This window comes from Salmo salar, chromosome 23, assembly GCF_965601325.2.
Source record: "Salmo salar chromosome 23, fSalSal1, whole genome shotgun sequence".
Classification (NCBI taxonomy): Eukaryota; Metazoa; Chordata; class Actinopteri; order Salmoniformes; family Salmonidae; genus Salmo; species Salmo salar.
In genome coordinates this window covers 33664753-33677500 of record NC_138313.1, presented here as the reverse complement: position 1 = coordinate 33677500, position 12748 = coordinate 33664753, and the positions used below count along the sequence as shown (strand labels likewise).

At 45.5% G+C, this 12748-nt stretch overlaps 1 protein-coding gene across 1 annotated transcript in view; it reads left to right on the top strand.

Moving 5' to 3' along the window:
* LOC106584438 (protein unc-13 homolog A) overlaps nucleotides 1-9018 on the top strand; it is a 58730-nt gene extending 49712 nt beyond the window's left edge. Inside the window, exons 36-38 of the mRNA XM_082968247.1 lie at nucleotides 4210-4302; nucleotides 4483-4642; nucleotides 4844-9018. Coding sequence (XP_082824373.1) covers nucleotides 4210-4302; nucleotides 4483-4642; nucleotides 4844-5132 — 542 coding nt within the window. The 3' untranslated portion in view covers nucleotides 5133-9018. The remainder of the gene's footprint in view (nucleotides 1-4209; nucleotides 4303-4482; nucleotides 4643-4843) is intronic.
* The last annotated feature ends 3730 nt before the right edge of the window (nucleotides 9019-12748 follow it).

The window sequence follows — 12748 nt, the reverse complement described above, 5'->3', positions numbered from 1 at the left end:
CCCCCCCCCCCCCCCCCCCCCCCTACACACCCTCCCCCCCCCCCCCCCTCCCCCCCAGGGCAGCTCCCTCCAGCAGTAACAGGAGGTGACAGTCCCTTCTCCCCTTCGGCAAAACACAGAATCGTAAAATCAGCAGTGGCCCCTGGGGACAGGTGGCGCTCTCTTTGTCAGGGTACAGTACCAGTCAAAGTTTGGACACACCTATTCATTCAGGGCTTTGTCTTTATTTTTTACTACTTTCTACATTGTAAAGTAATAATGAAGATATCAAAATGATGAAATAACACATATGGAATCATATAGCAAACAAAAAAGTATTAAACAAATCAAAATAGATTTTATATTTGAGATTCTTCAAAATAGCCACCCTTTGCCTTGATGACAGCTTTGCACACTCTTGGCATTCTCCCAACCAGTTTCATGAGGATGCTTTTCCATCAGTCTTGAAGGAGTTCCCACATACGCTGAGCACCTGTTGGTTGCTTTTCCTTCACTCTGCAGTCCAACTCAACCCAAACCATCTCAATTGGGTTGAGGTCGGGTGATTGTGGAGGCCAGGTCATCTGATGCAGCACTCCATCACTCTCCTTGGTCAGATAGCCCTTACACAGCCTGGAGGTGTGTGTTGGGTCATTGTCCTGTTGAAAAACAAATGATAGTCCCACTAAGCGCAAACCAGATGGGATGGCGTATCGCTGCAGAATGCTGTGGTAGCATTCTAAATAAGAATGCCTTGAATTCTAAATAAATCACCGACAGTGTCACCAGCAAAGCACCCCCACACCATCACAACTCCTCCCCCATGCTTCACGGTGGGAAATATACATGCAGAGATCATCCATTCACCTACTCTGCGTCTCACAAAGACACGGTGGTTGGAACCAAAAAATCGCAAATTTGGGCTCATCAGACCAAAGGACAGATTTCCACCGGTCTAATGTACATTGCTCGTGTTTCTTGGCCCAAGCAAGGCTCTTCTTCTTATTGGTGTCCTTTAGTAGTGGTTTCTTTGCAGCAATTCGTCCATGAAGGATTGATTCCCGCAGTCTCCTCTAAGCAGTTGATGTTGAGATGTGTCTGTTATTTAAAATCGGTGAAGCATTAATTTGGGCTGGAATCTGAGGTGCAGTTAACTCTAATGAACTTATCCTCTGCAGCAGAGGTTACTCTGGTTTTTCCTTTCCTGTGGCGGTCCTCATGAGAGCTCGTTTCATCATTGCACTTGATGGTTTTTGTGACTGCACTTGAAGAAACTTTCAAAGTTCTTGAAATTTTCTGGATTGACTGACCTTCACGTCTTAAAGTAATGATGGACTGTTGTTTCTCTTTGCTTATTTGAGCTGTTCTAGCCATAATATGGATTTGGTCTTTTATCAAATAGGGCTTTCTTCTGTATACAACCCCTACCTTGTCACAACAGAACTGATTGGCTCAAATGCATTAAGGAAAGAAATTCCACGGATTAACTTTTAACAAGGCACGCCTGTTTAATTGAAATGCATTCCAGGTGACTACCTCATGAAGCTGGTTGAGAGAATGCGAAGATTGTGCAAGCTGTCATCAAGGCAAAGGGTGGCTACTTTGAAGAATCTCAAATATAAAATATATTTTGATTTGTTTAACACTTTTTTGGTTACTACATGATTCCATGTGTTATTTCATTGTTTTGATGTCTTCGCAATTATTCTACAATGTAAAAATAAAGAAAAACCCTTGAATGAGTGGGTGGGTCCAAACTTTGGACTGGTAGTGTATATTAGAGCTGAGGGACATGCTGAGGGTCTGATTTCACGTCTCCTCCTCCTCAGAGATTTAGATACACACAGCTCTCCAATAAATAAGCCCTCTAATTTCTACTGTATTGTGCAGCTGTTAAATTATAACCAGTTTAGCTTGCTTTTATTCCAAATAAAAAAGTTTTGTGCTGCACCCTCTGACCCTATGAGTGACTTGAGGACTGACAGTCCCATCATGCCCCTGGACAGAGACGGAACTTGTTTGCCCTCCTACAGGACTCACCGACACATCAACATTTTTCAGTCACCACTGATTAAGACTGAAATCATTACAAACTCACATTTTAGGGAAAGAAAGTCAGTCAACCGACTCACCTACAATTTCCACCATCATCTCTCCTCCCTCCCAGACAAACGATACAGCGCCCTGCATGTATCCCCTAACGCTCACCACCCCCCAGGCCTATCAGCATGGAACAAAGGACCCCTAGCCCTAGAGCCCAAACCCAGGCCCAAGGCTATCCTGTGTTGTGTGGAGAAGTACACACATTCCCTGGTCAAGTGCAGTTCAAATCCTGTTGGCTTTCTGGGCAAAATTCCCCTTGTAGTCACAAGATAACAAGCACTCTATAGACATTTTTTATTATTTATTTATTTCACCTTTATTTAACCAGGTAGGCCAGTTGAAAAGGCCAGTTCTCATTTACAACTGTGACCTGGCCAAGATAAAGCAAAGCAGTGCGACACAAACAACACAGAGTTACACATACACAAACGTACAGTCAATAACACAATAGAAAAAATATATGTACAGTGTGCGCAAATGTAGAAGAGTAGGGAGATAAGGCAATAAATAGGCCATAGAGGCGAAATAATTACAATTTAGCATTAACACTGGAGTGATGGATGTGCAGATGATGATGTGCAAGTAGAGATACTGGGGTGCAAAAGAGCAAGAAGGTAAGTAATAATATGGGGATGAGGTAGTTGGGTGTGCTATTTACAGATTGGCTATGTACAGGTACAGTGATCGGTAAACTGCTCTGACAGCTGATGCTTAAAGTTAGGGAAGGAGATATAAGACTCCAGCTTCAGTGATTTTTGCAATTCGTTCCAGTCATTGGCAGCAGAGAACTGGAAGGAAAGGCGGCCAAAGCAAGTGTTGGCTTTGGGGATGACCAGTGAAATATACCTGCTGGAGCGCGTGCTACGTGTGGGTGTTGCTATGGTGACCAGTGAGCTGAGATAAGGTGGGACATTACCTAGCATAGACTTATAGATGACCTGGAGCCAGTGGGTTTGGCAACGAATATGTAGTGAGGGCCAGCCAACGAGAGCGTACAGGTCGCAGTGGTGGGTAGTATATGGGGCTTTAGTAACAAAACGGATGGCACTGTGATAGACTACATCCAATTTGCTGAGTATAGTGTTGGAGGTGATTTTGTAAATGACATCGTCGAAGTCAAAGATCGGTAGCATAGTCAGTTTTACGAGGGTATGTTTGGCAGCATGAGTGAAGGAGGCTTTGTTGCGAAATAGAAAGCCGATTCTAGATTTAATTTTGGATTGGAGATGCTTAATATGAGTCTGGAAGGAGAGTTTACAGTCTAACCAGACACCTAGGTATTTGTAGTTGTCCACATATTCTAAGTCAGAACCATCCAGAGTAGACATGTTTGCACCCTGCCTCAGTATAAATGTGACTGGGCTGCTGGACTGCTCCCATAGCAAGGTCCCTCTAGTTGCCATGCTTGCTCTGTGTAAAGGGTTAAGCAAGGAATGGGTTTGTCCATCTGACTGGATCCATCTCAGCATGTTACTTGCCTACTCTGCTCTGCCCAGCAGCAGTAGAGGAGGACTGTGATAATCCTCTCCTCTCTCACTACCAGTCTCCTCATCACCACTGCATCCTAACTGAAAGTCTCCTACCCTCTGGGGCTGGGCAGGCAGAGTCACAGGGCAGCTATGAGTGGTTACATGAAAGTATCCAAATAACTTTAATAACATCAGATTCTTCTCATATTTAGTTTGCCCAGAACTGTTAACTGAAAAGTTATTTACAACCCCAAACCACCATTCTCTGATTGTCCCCTCATACAAGCCTACTTCTCTCAAGCCCTATCATTTTACATTTTAGTCATTTAGCAGACACTCTTATCCAGAGCAACTTACAGTAGTGAATGCATACATTTCATTTCATCATCGATTTTTTTTGTACTGGCCCCCCGTGGGAATCGAACCCACAACCCTGGCGTTGCACACACCATGCTGGCGTTGCAAACACCATGCTCTACCAACTGAGCCACAGGGACATCTGCCAGACTTAAGCATACAGCCTATCATGACTGTATTGTACAGAGGGAGTATGGGCTGAAGGGAAGATATTCTGGCTATAGTGTTGGCCTGCCTGCAGCAGTGAAAGAGGCCCCACTCTGGGCCACAAAGGAGTGACTTGTGCCCATGTCCCTGTCAGGCTCTGGTGTGGACGACGCCGTGGGAGAGGTGTCTATCCACGTGGAGATCTTCACCCACCCCAACACTGGAGAGCACAAGGTCACCGTCAAAGGTCAGTGTCCAGTCATTTCTGTCAGATATTTCATTTTACCATGTCTTAAAAATTGTTGTCAGAAGGTAACTCATACCACAGAAAATGTCTGTTTGGCTTTGTTGGGCGGGGTGTGTTAAAACCTTATTGATAAATTACCTCCCGTATCTATTTATTTTGTCCTCTCCCTCTCTGTCTCAGTGGTGGCAGCCAATGACCTGAGGTGGCAGACCACGGGGGTGTTCCGTCCCTTTGTGGAGATCTACATCATTGGTCCTCATCTAGCTGACAAGAAGAGGAAGTACGCCACCAAGTCCAAGAACAACAGCTACGCCCCCAAATACAACGAAACATTCACATAGTGAGTATTACAGTCTGGCCTCAGTGGTACAAAGCGTCTTGCGATTTTGGTGGCATCATATTGGAAGTGACCATGTTGAATATCGAAGAGGGAATCCTGTCAGTTTTTCATCTATTTACCTGATCACACTTCTACATTCCAAAGTGGTGGAATCAGTGTCATTGACTCTAAGCTGTGTGTCTCTGTCTTCTCTCCTTGCAGCGCCCTCAGTAACGAGGTGGGCACAGAGTGTTACGAGCTGCATGTGTGTGTGAAGGACTACTGCTTCGCCCGGGAGGACCGTACGGTGGGCATAGCCATAATGCAGTTGAAGGACATGTCCTCTAGGGGCAGCGTAGCGTGCTGGCTCCCCCTGGGGAAGAGGGTCCACATGGACGAGACGGGCCTCACTGTCCTCCGCATCCTGTCCCAGCGCAACAACGACGACGTGGCAAAGGAGTTCGTCAAGCTCAAGTCAGATCAGCGCTCTCCCGAGGAGGGCCGAGGATGAGAAGTCTTTATTCGCTCAGCGCCATCTACAGGCTAGGAAGTCCTTATGCGGACTGACTGCAAGCCAAACTACTGGCCTGATTTTCAAGTGTTGGTGAAGCACAGAGAAACAGTTCTTTACTATAGTACTGTTCATACACCGATATCTTTATTATGAATATAATGAATATAATATAATATAATGAATCATGTCATTTTGCATACATATATTGATAAACACAACACTCACAAAACAGACCAACTACAACACATTCACACAAAGAGAGTTTAAAGGGATAGTTCGGGATTTTATCTACTTCCCCATAGTCAGATGAACTCGTGGATACCATTTGTATGTCTCTGTGTCCAGTATGAAGGCAACTAGAGGTAGTTTCGCGAGCCAATGCTAAATAGCTTAGCACAAAGACTTGAACTCCTCGGGTGGAACTAGTCGAGGAGACAGCGCGAAGAGTTCAGGTCTTTGTGCTAACCTAGCGCTAACACTAGTTAGAAGTGGCTTGCGAAATTAACTCTAACTTCCTTCATACGGGACGCAGAGACATAATGGTATCCGCTAGTTCATCTGACTCTTACGAAGTAGATAAAGGGCTTCATTGCCAAAATCCTGAACTATCCCTTTAAGTCATAGAGTATATAGTGTTCCTTTATCTCTCCCTCTCTCCATTTCTCATAGCATGGGCTATGTCTATTAGTGCTCTTCCAATCACACATTTGAACTAGAATTTGCCAATCTTGACTAGTTCCATGCATAGGTATCGAAATGGTCCTGCAGATCAAGATCTTGTAGCCTTGAAAGTATTGACCTCTCGTCTATTACTTACTGTATATTACCTGCGCTTTCGCTTCCTTTATCTAGACTAGACTAGTGCCAATGGATCAATCAATAACGTTATGTCAAGTCAAGCCCCAAGCACAAGTTAACAGGACCAACTGTGTACAGCAGACCATCAGGCTTTTAGGCCTCATCCATTCCAGAGTCAGGTTTACACAGACTGGTTTATGATAGTATTTATATGTGTTTTGGTCCTTTTTTAATTCCCCTTTGGAGTTTCTATAGGAGAGCAGGCTGGACTAAATATAGATTGAAATGTTTATTATATAGAGAGATATTATCGGTCAATTTATGATATATTTAAAGACTATATGAAGACTTGGAACTTGAAAGAGTGTCCCTATCTGTGTCGCTGTTTATAAGTCTGTTTGTCTACCCTGTTACAGAGCACACTGCCTGAAACCCTCAAATGCCTTGTCCTGTCAAACCTGTTGTCTGTCTTCAGTACAAAGTGAACCTGATGAAGACAAGCCTCGGAGCACTGTGATTCATCAGTGTGTGTGTGTTTGAGAGGAAGAAATGAGTGAGTGTGTGTATATACTGTTTATGTGCGTCAAATGTAGACACCAGTGTTCCCTGCTTGTGTAAATGTGTTAATCACAGAAAGCCATTGAGAGGAGAGAACACAATACAGTGGAAGAATGCGTATTCTATAGTATATTTTGTTTCTTTGAGAATTTCCTCAGTGTCTTTGACTTCGGGGAATGAAAGTAAAACAATTTTGGGAAGGTTTATTGCTCGTTTGATCGGAAAACATTCCGTGTGTGTGAACAGAGCGCCATTCGTTTGCCTTGGAAAACAGCCACCTCCTCTCTCTCCTTCAACCTCTCTGATCGATATGTGTCAGCGTGGAGGAGAGCGTTTAGAGACAAAAGACAGAGACGTTTCTTACCGCTTGCGTTGCCATAGCAACCTCTTCTCAAATGATGATGTCAGGCCACACGTGACCCCCACGGTCTCTTTCTTCCCCTCTGCTGGGGCAGGCACACATAACCTAGACATGACCACATTCACCTAAAATGGCCTCTTACCAGGCTGTGTGATCCTGGTTTTGTGCACACGGGTCTGTTCACAAGGGATATAGTACCAGTCCTGCCCACTCCAGTGAGAATTGCCATAGATGGTGACTGAGATAGCTTTGTGGGAACAGGACCAGTGTCTAGGGCTGCGTATGTGAACACTTGCCGTCTTGTTCATGGCGCTCACATTTAGAAGCAGCACATGGAAAGCATAGAAGGCTATTCAGCACAGGGAACGATTGGAGGTGTAGTAGCTCATATTGTGACCATGCTGTAGTGCCATTCCAGGACCTCCACCTGAATAATTTATTATTGATTAAACTGCCTGGAGGAGGTTGAGGCTGCAGAAGAGGAATGTATGTATTCCTGTGATGTCATGATTGGCTTATATTATGACTGTGATTGTAATGACAGGTCTCTCTGATCTCCCCCTCCTCTTCAGCCCACTGAACTGCCACCCTTCTCTCTACAGCCCACTGTACTGCCCCTCTTCCCTCTACAGCCCACTGTACTGCCCCCCTTCCCTCTACAGCCCACTGTACTGCCTCCTCTTCCCTCTACAGCCCACTGTACTGCCCCCCTTCCCTCTACAGCCCACTGAACTGCCACCCTTCTCTCTACAGCCCACTGTACTGCCTCCCTTCCCTCTACAGCCCACTGTACTGCCCCCCTTCCCTCTACAGCCCACTGTACTGCCCCCCTTCCCTCTACAGCCCACTGTACTGCCTCCCTTCCCTCTACAGCCCACTGTACTGCCTCCCTTCCCTCTACAGCCCACTGTACCGCCTCCCTTCCCTCTACAGCCCACTGTACTGCCTCCCTTCCATCTACAGCCCACTGTACTGCCTCCTCTTCCCTCTACAGCCCACTGTACTGCCCCCCTTCCCTCTACAGCCCACTGTACTGCCTCCCTTCCCTCAACAGCCCACTACACTCCTTTGCCTCCCCTGGGTTTTGGTCCATCTGCCCCAGGTATCATTTAAACAACATGATATCAGTGACTCTGCTCAGACTCTCTGCAAGTAGCTGCCCTTACCAATTACAACTTACGCTGATGGTCCAGCCCCGAAAAGCACTTAATATGTACAACAGATTTTGATTGTGGTTCGCCTATTTAAACATGTGTACAACTTGAGTCTATCTAATCGGTACAGTTTCTATCTAGATCAGTCGGTTTGGAGCAGTCGTATAATGTTTACAGTGCGAGTAATTATCAGCACAAAGTGCTTTCGTTGAGTCGTGTAAATGCTGTTTTGAAACGGGTGACAATGGCTAAACAACATGGAGAGCAGGGTCAACAGAATCAGCGTAGAGAGGATCAACAACATTCTGGTCATCATGGGTATTGTAAATATATAGACATATATACACGAGATATATGGAAAATGTATATAGAAATAGTTACACTGAATGAAGTGATAATGCTGCTACTTAGTCATCTAATGAGACAGGAGTCTATAGTCCCTGAATACACAGCCTCACAGACTGCGGTGCTGTAACTGTACTAATGTACAGGTATTGCAGCTGTAGCAATGAATGGCACAATATCTTATTTATTGCTGTTGACAATGATACAAGTATATTCGGTCACTGAGACCATTCTCTTCCAGACGTTTAGTGTCTGTGTGTTGAGGTAAAATAGGAAATCGCACCCTTTCAGGTTTGCATGTATGTAGTACAGACAGGTACGAAGGCATGGTATAAACACGCGGGTACTGTCACTGACACGTCCACATAGGTACACGCGGGTACTGTCACTGACACGCCCACATAGGTAGACACGTTGGCCGTGTTCAAGAGCATCAATTGACTGATCTACAAATAATAATGAGTAGCTGATTAGGATGATGATTTGTAGATCAGTCAGTCTGCAGTCGCCGACTGCAATCTTCGAACGCGACCACACAGTGATGCCAGCCCTGTACATAGGAAGCAGTGCATGATGGGAAAAAACATGTATTGTGCCAGCACGCGTTATTTGATGTTATATTTGGCAATTGTCTTATTCATTTTTCTTAATATTATTTAAACATTATCAGAGGTTTGTGAATGTATGTATATATATATATATATATATATATATATATATATATATATATATATATATATATATATATATATACACGTACTGCTGATGATGTGTGACTGTTACAAAGTACTCGCATGAGAGGTTTTTTGATACTGAAGATGTTTCTATTTTTTTTTATTCTGAGTGTTCTTATTGGGGTGTGTGGGGTGTGTGTGTGTCCTCTCATTTTCATAGTGTCCATTTGGAGTGAGAAACATCTTTACACTATTATTTTTACATTGTATAATTATAATAATGTATTCTGATATCTGGAACATATTACCAATTTCTAAATGTATTAAGCACACATTTCCAATGTACAAACTTTCACAGTAGAAAAGTACACATAGGTAGGCATTGAGGTAGGTGGGATGCCTCTAATAAGGACATGTCTAGTAGCAGACAGGCAATACTGTAATCTTAGTACAGATAAGGACATGTTTGTGTCAAAAATCAATACTACGAAACAGATAAGAATAAAACCCAGATGAGCATTCTAACAGCTCAATAAGAACAGTAATATTCTGCCTGTACATGTGCTACTGAAAGAAGGAGTTAGGCCTGATACAAAGTAAGACAATTACACACACATTACTCACGTATTACTTTGATATACTGTATATCCTGCAGGGAAAAGACCTTATGCAGCAGTACCAAGACTTGTAATCCACAGTGAAAGACCTGTATAACTACTGCTTCCTCTCAGGCCCGTCGCAGGAAACGCATCTTAAGGGAGTCTGGGATGTCCAGCTGGTCTGGGGCGGCAGGTAGGGGAACGTGACAGTGAACACACCCCGACGACTCCGCAGCCACTCCTCCAGCAGACTCACATTATACCTGGCAGAACGCAAGGATGAACCCTTATAGTCTCATCCAACAGTTACCTTGTTTCTACGCTATACACAAACTGACACCTTTACAAACCAACTCTAGATTATGTTAGACATCTGGTTGCATATCTTTTAGTGAAACTGCGCAGGCCCTGTGTGTGTATACATGCATGTGTGTGTGTCTGTCCTCTGACCGTATCTGCAGGCCGCGGCTCCAGCTACACATGTCCTTGTGCAGCAGCAGGCTGTTGAGGGCAGAGGCAGAGAGGAGATGGGTGAGGCCTGAAGGCCTGCTCCATCAGGGTGGAAAGCAGGGCCTGGCGGAACAGGGCCGTGTGGAGAGCACCCAGCTCCCTCAGCACCGCAGCCATACTGGGGGCCACCCCTGTCCCTGTCCCTGGGGTCAGACCCTGCACGCTTCCTAAAGCCCCTCAGCTTCAACCCTGACCCAGACAGTCCTGGGATCATCTCACTCTCCAGCATGGCAGCAACTGTGGATGGAGGGAGAGGGGGGAGGGAGGGAGGTAAGAGGGAGAGCAGGGTGGGTAGTTAATAAATGTTAATACATAATATGAGCTATTAATGTTTACATGTTAATACATAATATGAGTTATTGCCGGATAAACGGTTCAGTTGGCTGAGTTGGTTGGTTGTTGGCTGAGTTGGTTGGTTGTTGGCTGAGTTGGTTGGTTGTTGGCTGAGTTGGTTGGTTGTTGGCTGAGTTGGTTGGTTGTTGGCTGAGTTGGTTGGTTGTTGGCTGAGTTGGTTGGTTGTTGGCTGATTTTCATATCGTTCTATCATTAGTCAGTCGTACCAATGGTGGGCTGCAGGCGGCTCTCGGAGATGGACAGGAGCTGCTGATAGTCCTGGATAAAGAGGTCACTCAGAGCACGGTTCAGGGCAATGAGGTAAAAGGTCAGTGAGGTAAAAGGTCAATGGCACCAGATCCACAGCGCCATCCTAGAGATCCTTCACATATACAGCATTTTAATCCTATGTGTGAGGTGTTCTTCAGCCACAGTGCTGTCATATCCACATCATTACAGTGTTTCTGATAGGAGGGGGGAAAGAAACATAACGATCGGATAAGAATGGATAAGAGCGCTGTGAGCGTAAAAGCAGAAAAGTGTTTGTGAGTGTGTGCGTATGTGTGTGTGTACCTTCAGAGCCCCCTTCATGGCAGTGACAGCAGCAATGCCGAGGGACCGGGTCTTGTCTTTGGGCAGTGATGCCCAAAGTTACGGTATCTGCACTGTAATCCACCTGAAGATACCAGACCACTGAAATGAGGCCCTACCTGCTGGTCTGCACTGGAGGGGTCAGAGCAGGTCAGTTTAACCTGCAGCCTCAGGGCCTCCAATTCCGCCTCCTCCTGAGAGTGCTGGCTCCGCAGCTGGCTCTCCAGGAATCAGACAGGTACACACAGACAGGGGGTAGAATCTATCTGCATTAGTTTATTGGTAACAAAATGTAAATATATAAAGGGTGGCAGGTAGCCTAGCGGTTAGAGCGTTGGGCCAGTAACCAAAACATTGTTGGTTTGTATACCCGAGCCGACAAGGCGAGAAATCTGTCGATGTGCACTTAACCCTAATTTGCTCCAGGGGGCCATACTACTATGGCTGACCCTGTAAAACAACACATTTCACTGCACCTATCCGGTGTATGTCACAATAAAACATATTTATTGCTGTGAAGGTATTGATCAGGAAACAGGGACTGACTTGTTGGCCACTCATACAGCAACATAGGCGTGCCCCAGATCTTCTCTTGTCATCTACCCAGTTGAGCCAGGCCAGGCCATCCTCTCTGTGGTGGGGGACGTCACGCTAACCCTCCTCAGCTTCTCTGGAGACGGGAAGGCAGGAAGGCCGAAGAAGGAAGGTGTGACCGGGAAGGCAGGAAGGCCGGAAAAGGGTGGCGACAATGGGGACAGAGATGGGGACTGGGGGCTCCAGGATCAGGCTCTGGTTTGAATCTGTGGCCCTTAGTACGCTGCAGTGGTAACAGAGAAATATGCTTATTTTTTTATAATGCTACATTTATGCCTCACATTGGCAAAACAAAGAGACTGGCACCCAAGCTAGTGGAAAAAGGAGTTGGATATGAACATGCTCATCTCTCTGAGGTTGTTGTACCTCTGCTCCAGCCTGGTGAACTCTCTGAGCAAGCCCTGGTACTTCCTCCTCATGCAGCTCAGCTGTCACAGCTTTACCTGCCTGGGCCACCACCTGGACTATATACATATATATACATACACACACGATTACAGACAAATGTAGATACACACATTAATCAGAACATATAGCAATTATGAATACACCAACCCTCCTGAGCCTTCCCCTGCTTCAGTAAGCGAGTGCTCAGATCCTCCTCTTTCCCCAAAGAGTCCCTCTCTACCTGCAGGGCCTTCACCTACTGTAAACAGAGAAATAGGAGAGTGACAGTGACCTTAAATACCACTACTCTGCAGAAAACCATAAGGAACGTTCCTGATCCATTTGGATCAACAAGATCTACCTGTGTGAGTTGTAGAATCTCCTGGGCTGCTCTCTCCTCTGCCCCCCTCTTATCTATCTCCTTCTTTGTGACGGAGGGGCTGGGATGGGACTGCTGGGCCTGGAGCTGTGTCTCTAGCTGGTTCTCCAGTTTAACTACCCCCCCCCCCACAGGGCGTCCAGCTCAGTGCTGTGGGCCTTATGCTCCGCATGGAGGGTCTCTCTCAGAGCTACTATTTCTGATCTGAAGACACACACATAAACACACACACATTTTCACATCTGTATTACTCATTTTGCACATTAATTTTTTTCACTCTGGATGTACCAAAACCTCATCGAAATTCACCAGCCCACTACAAACACCTGG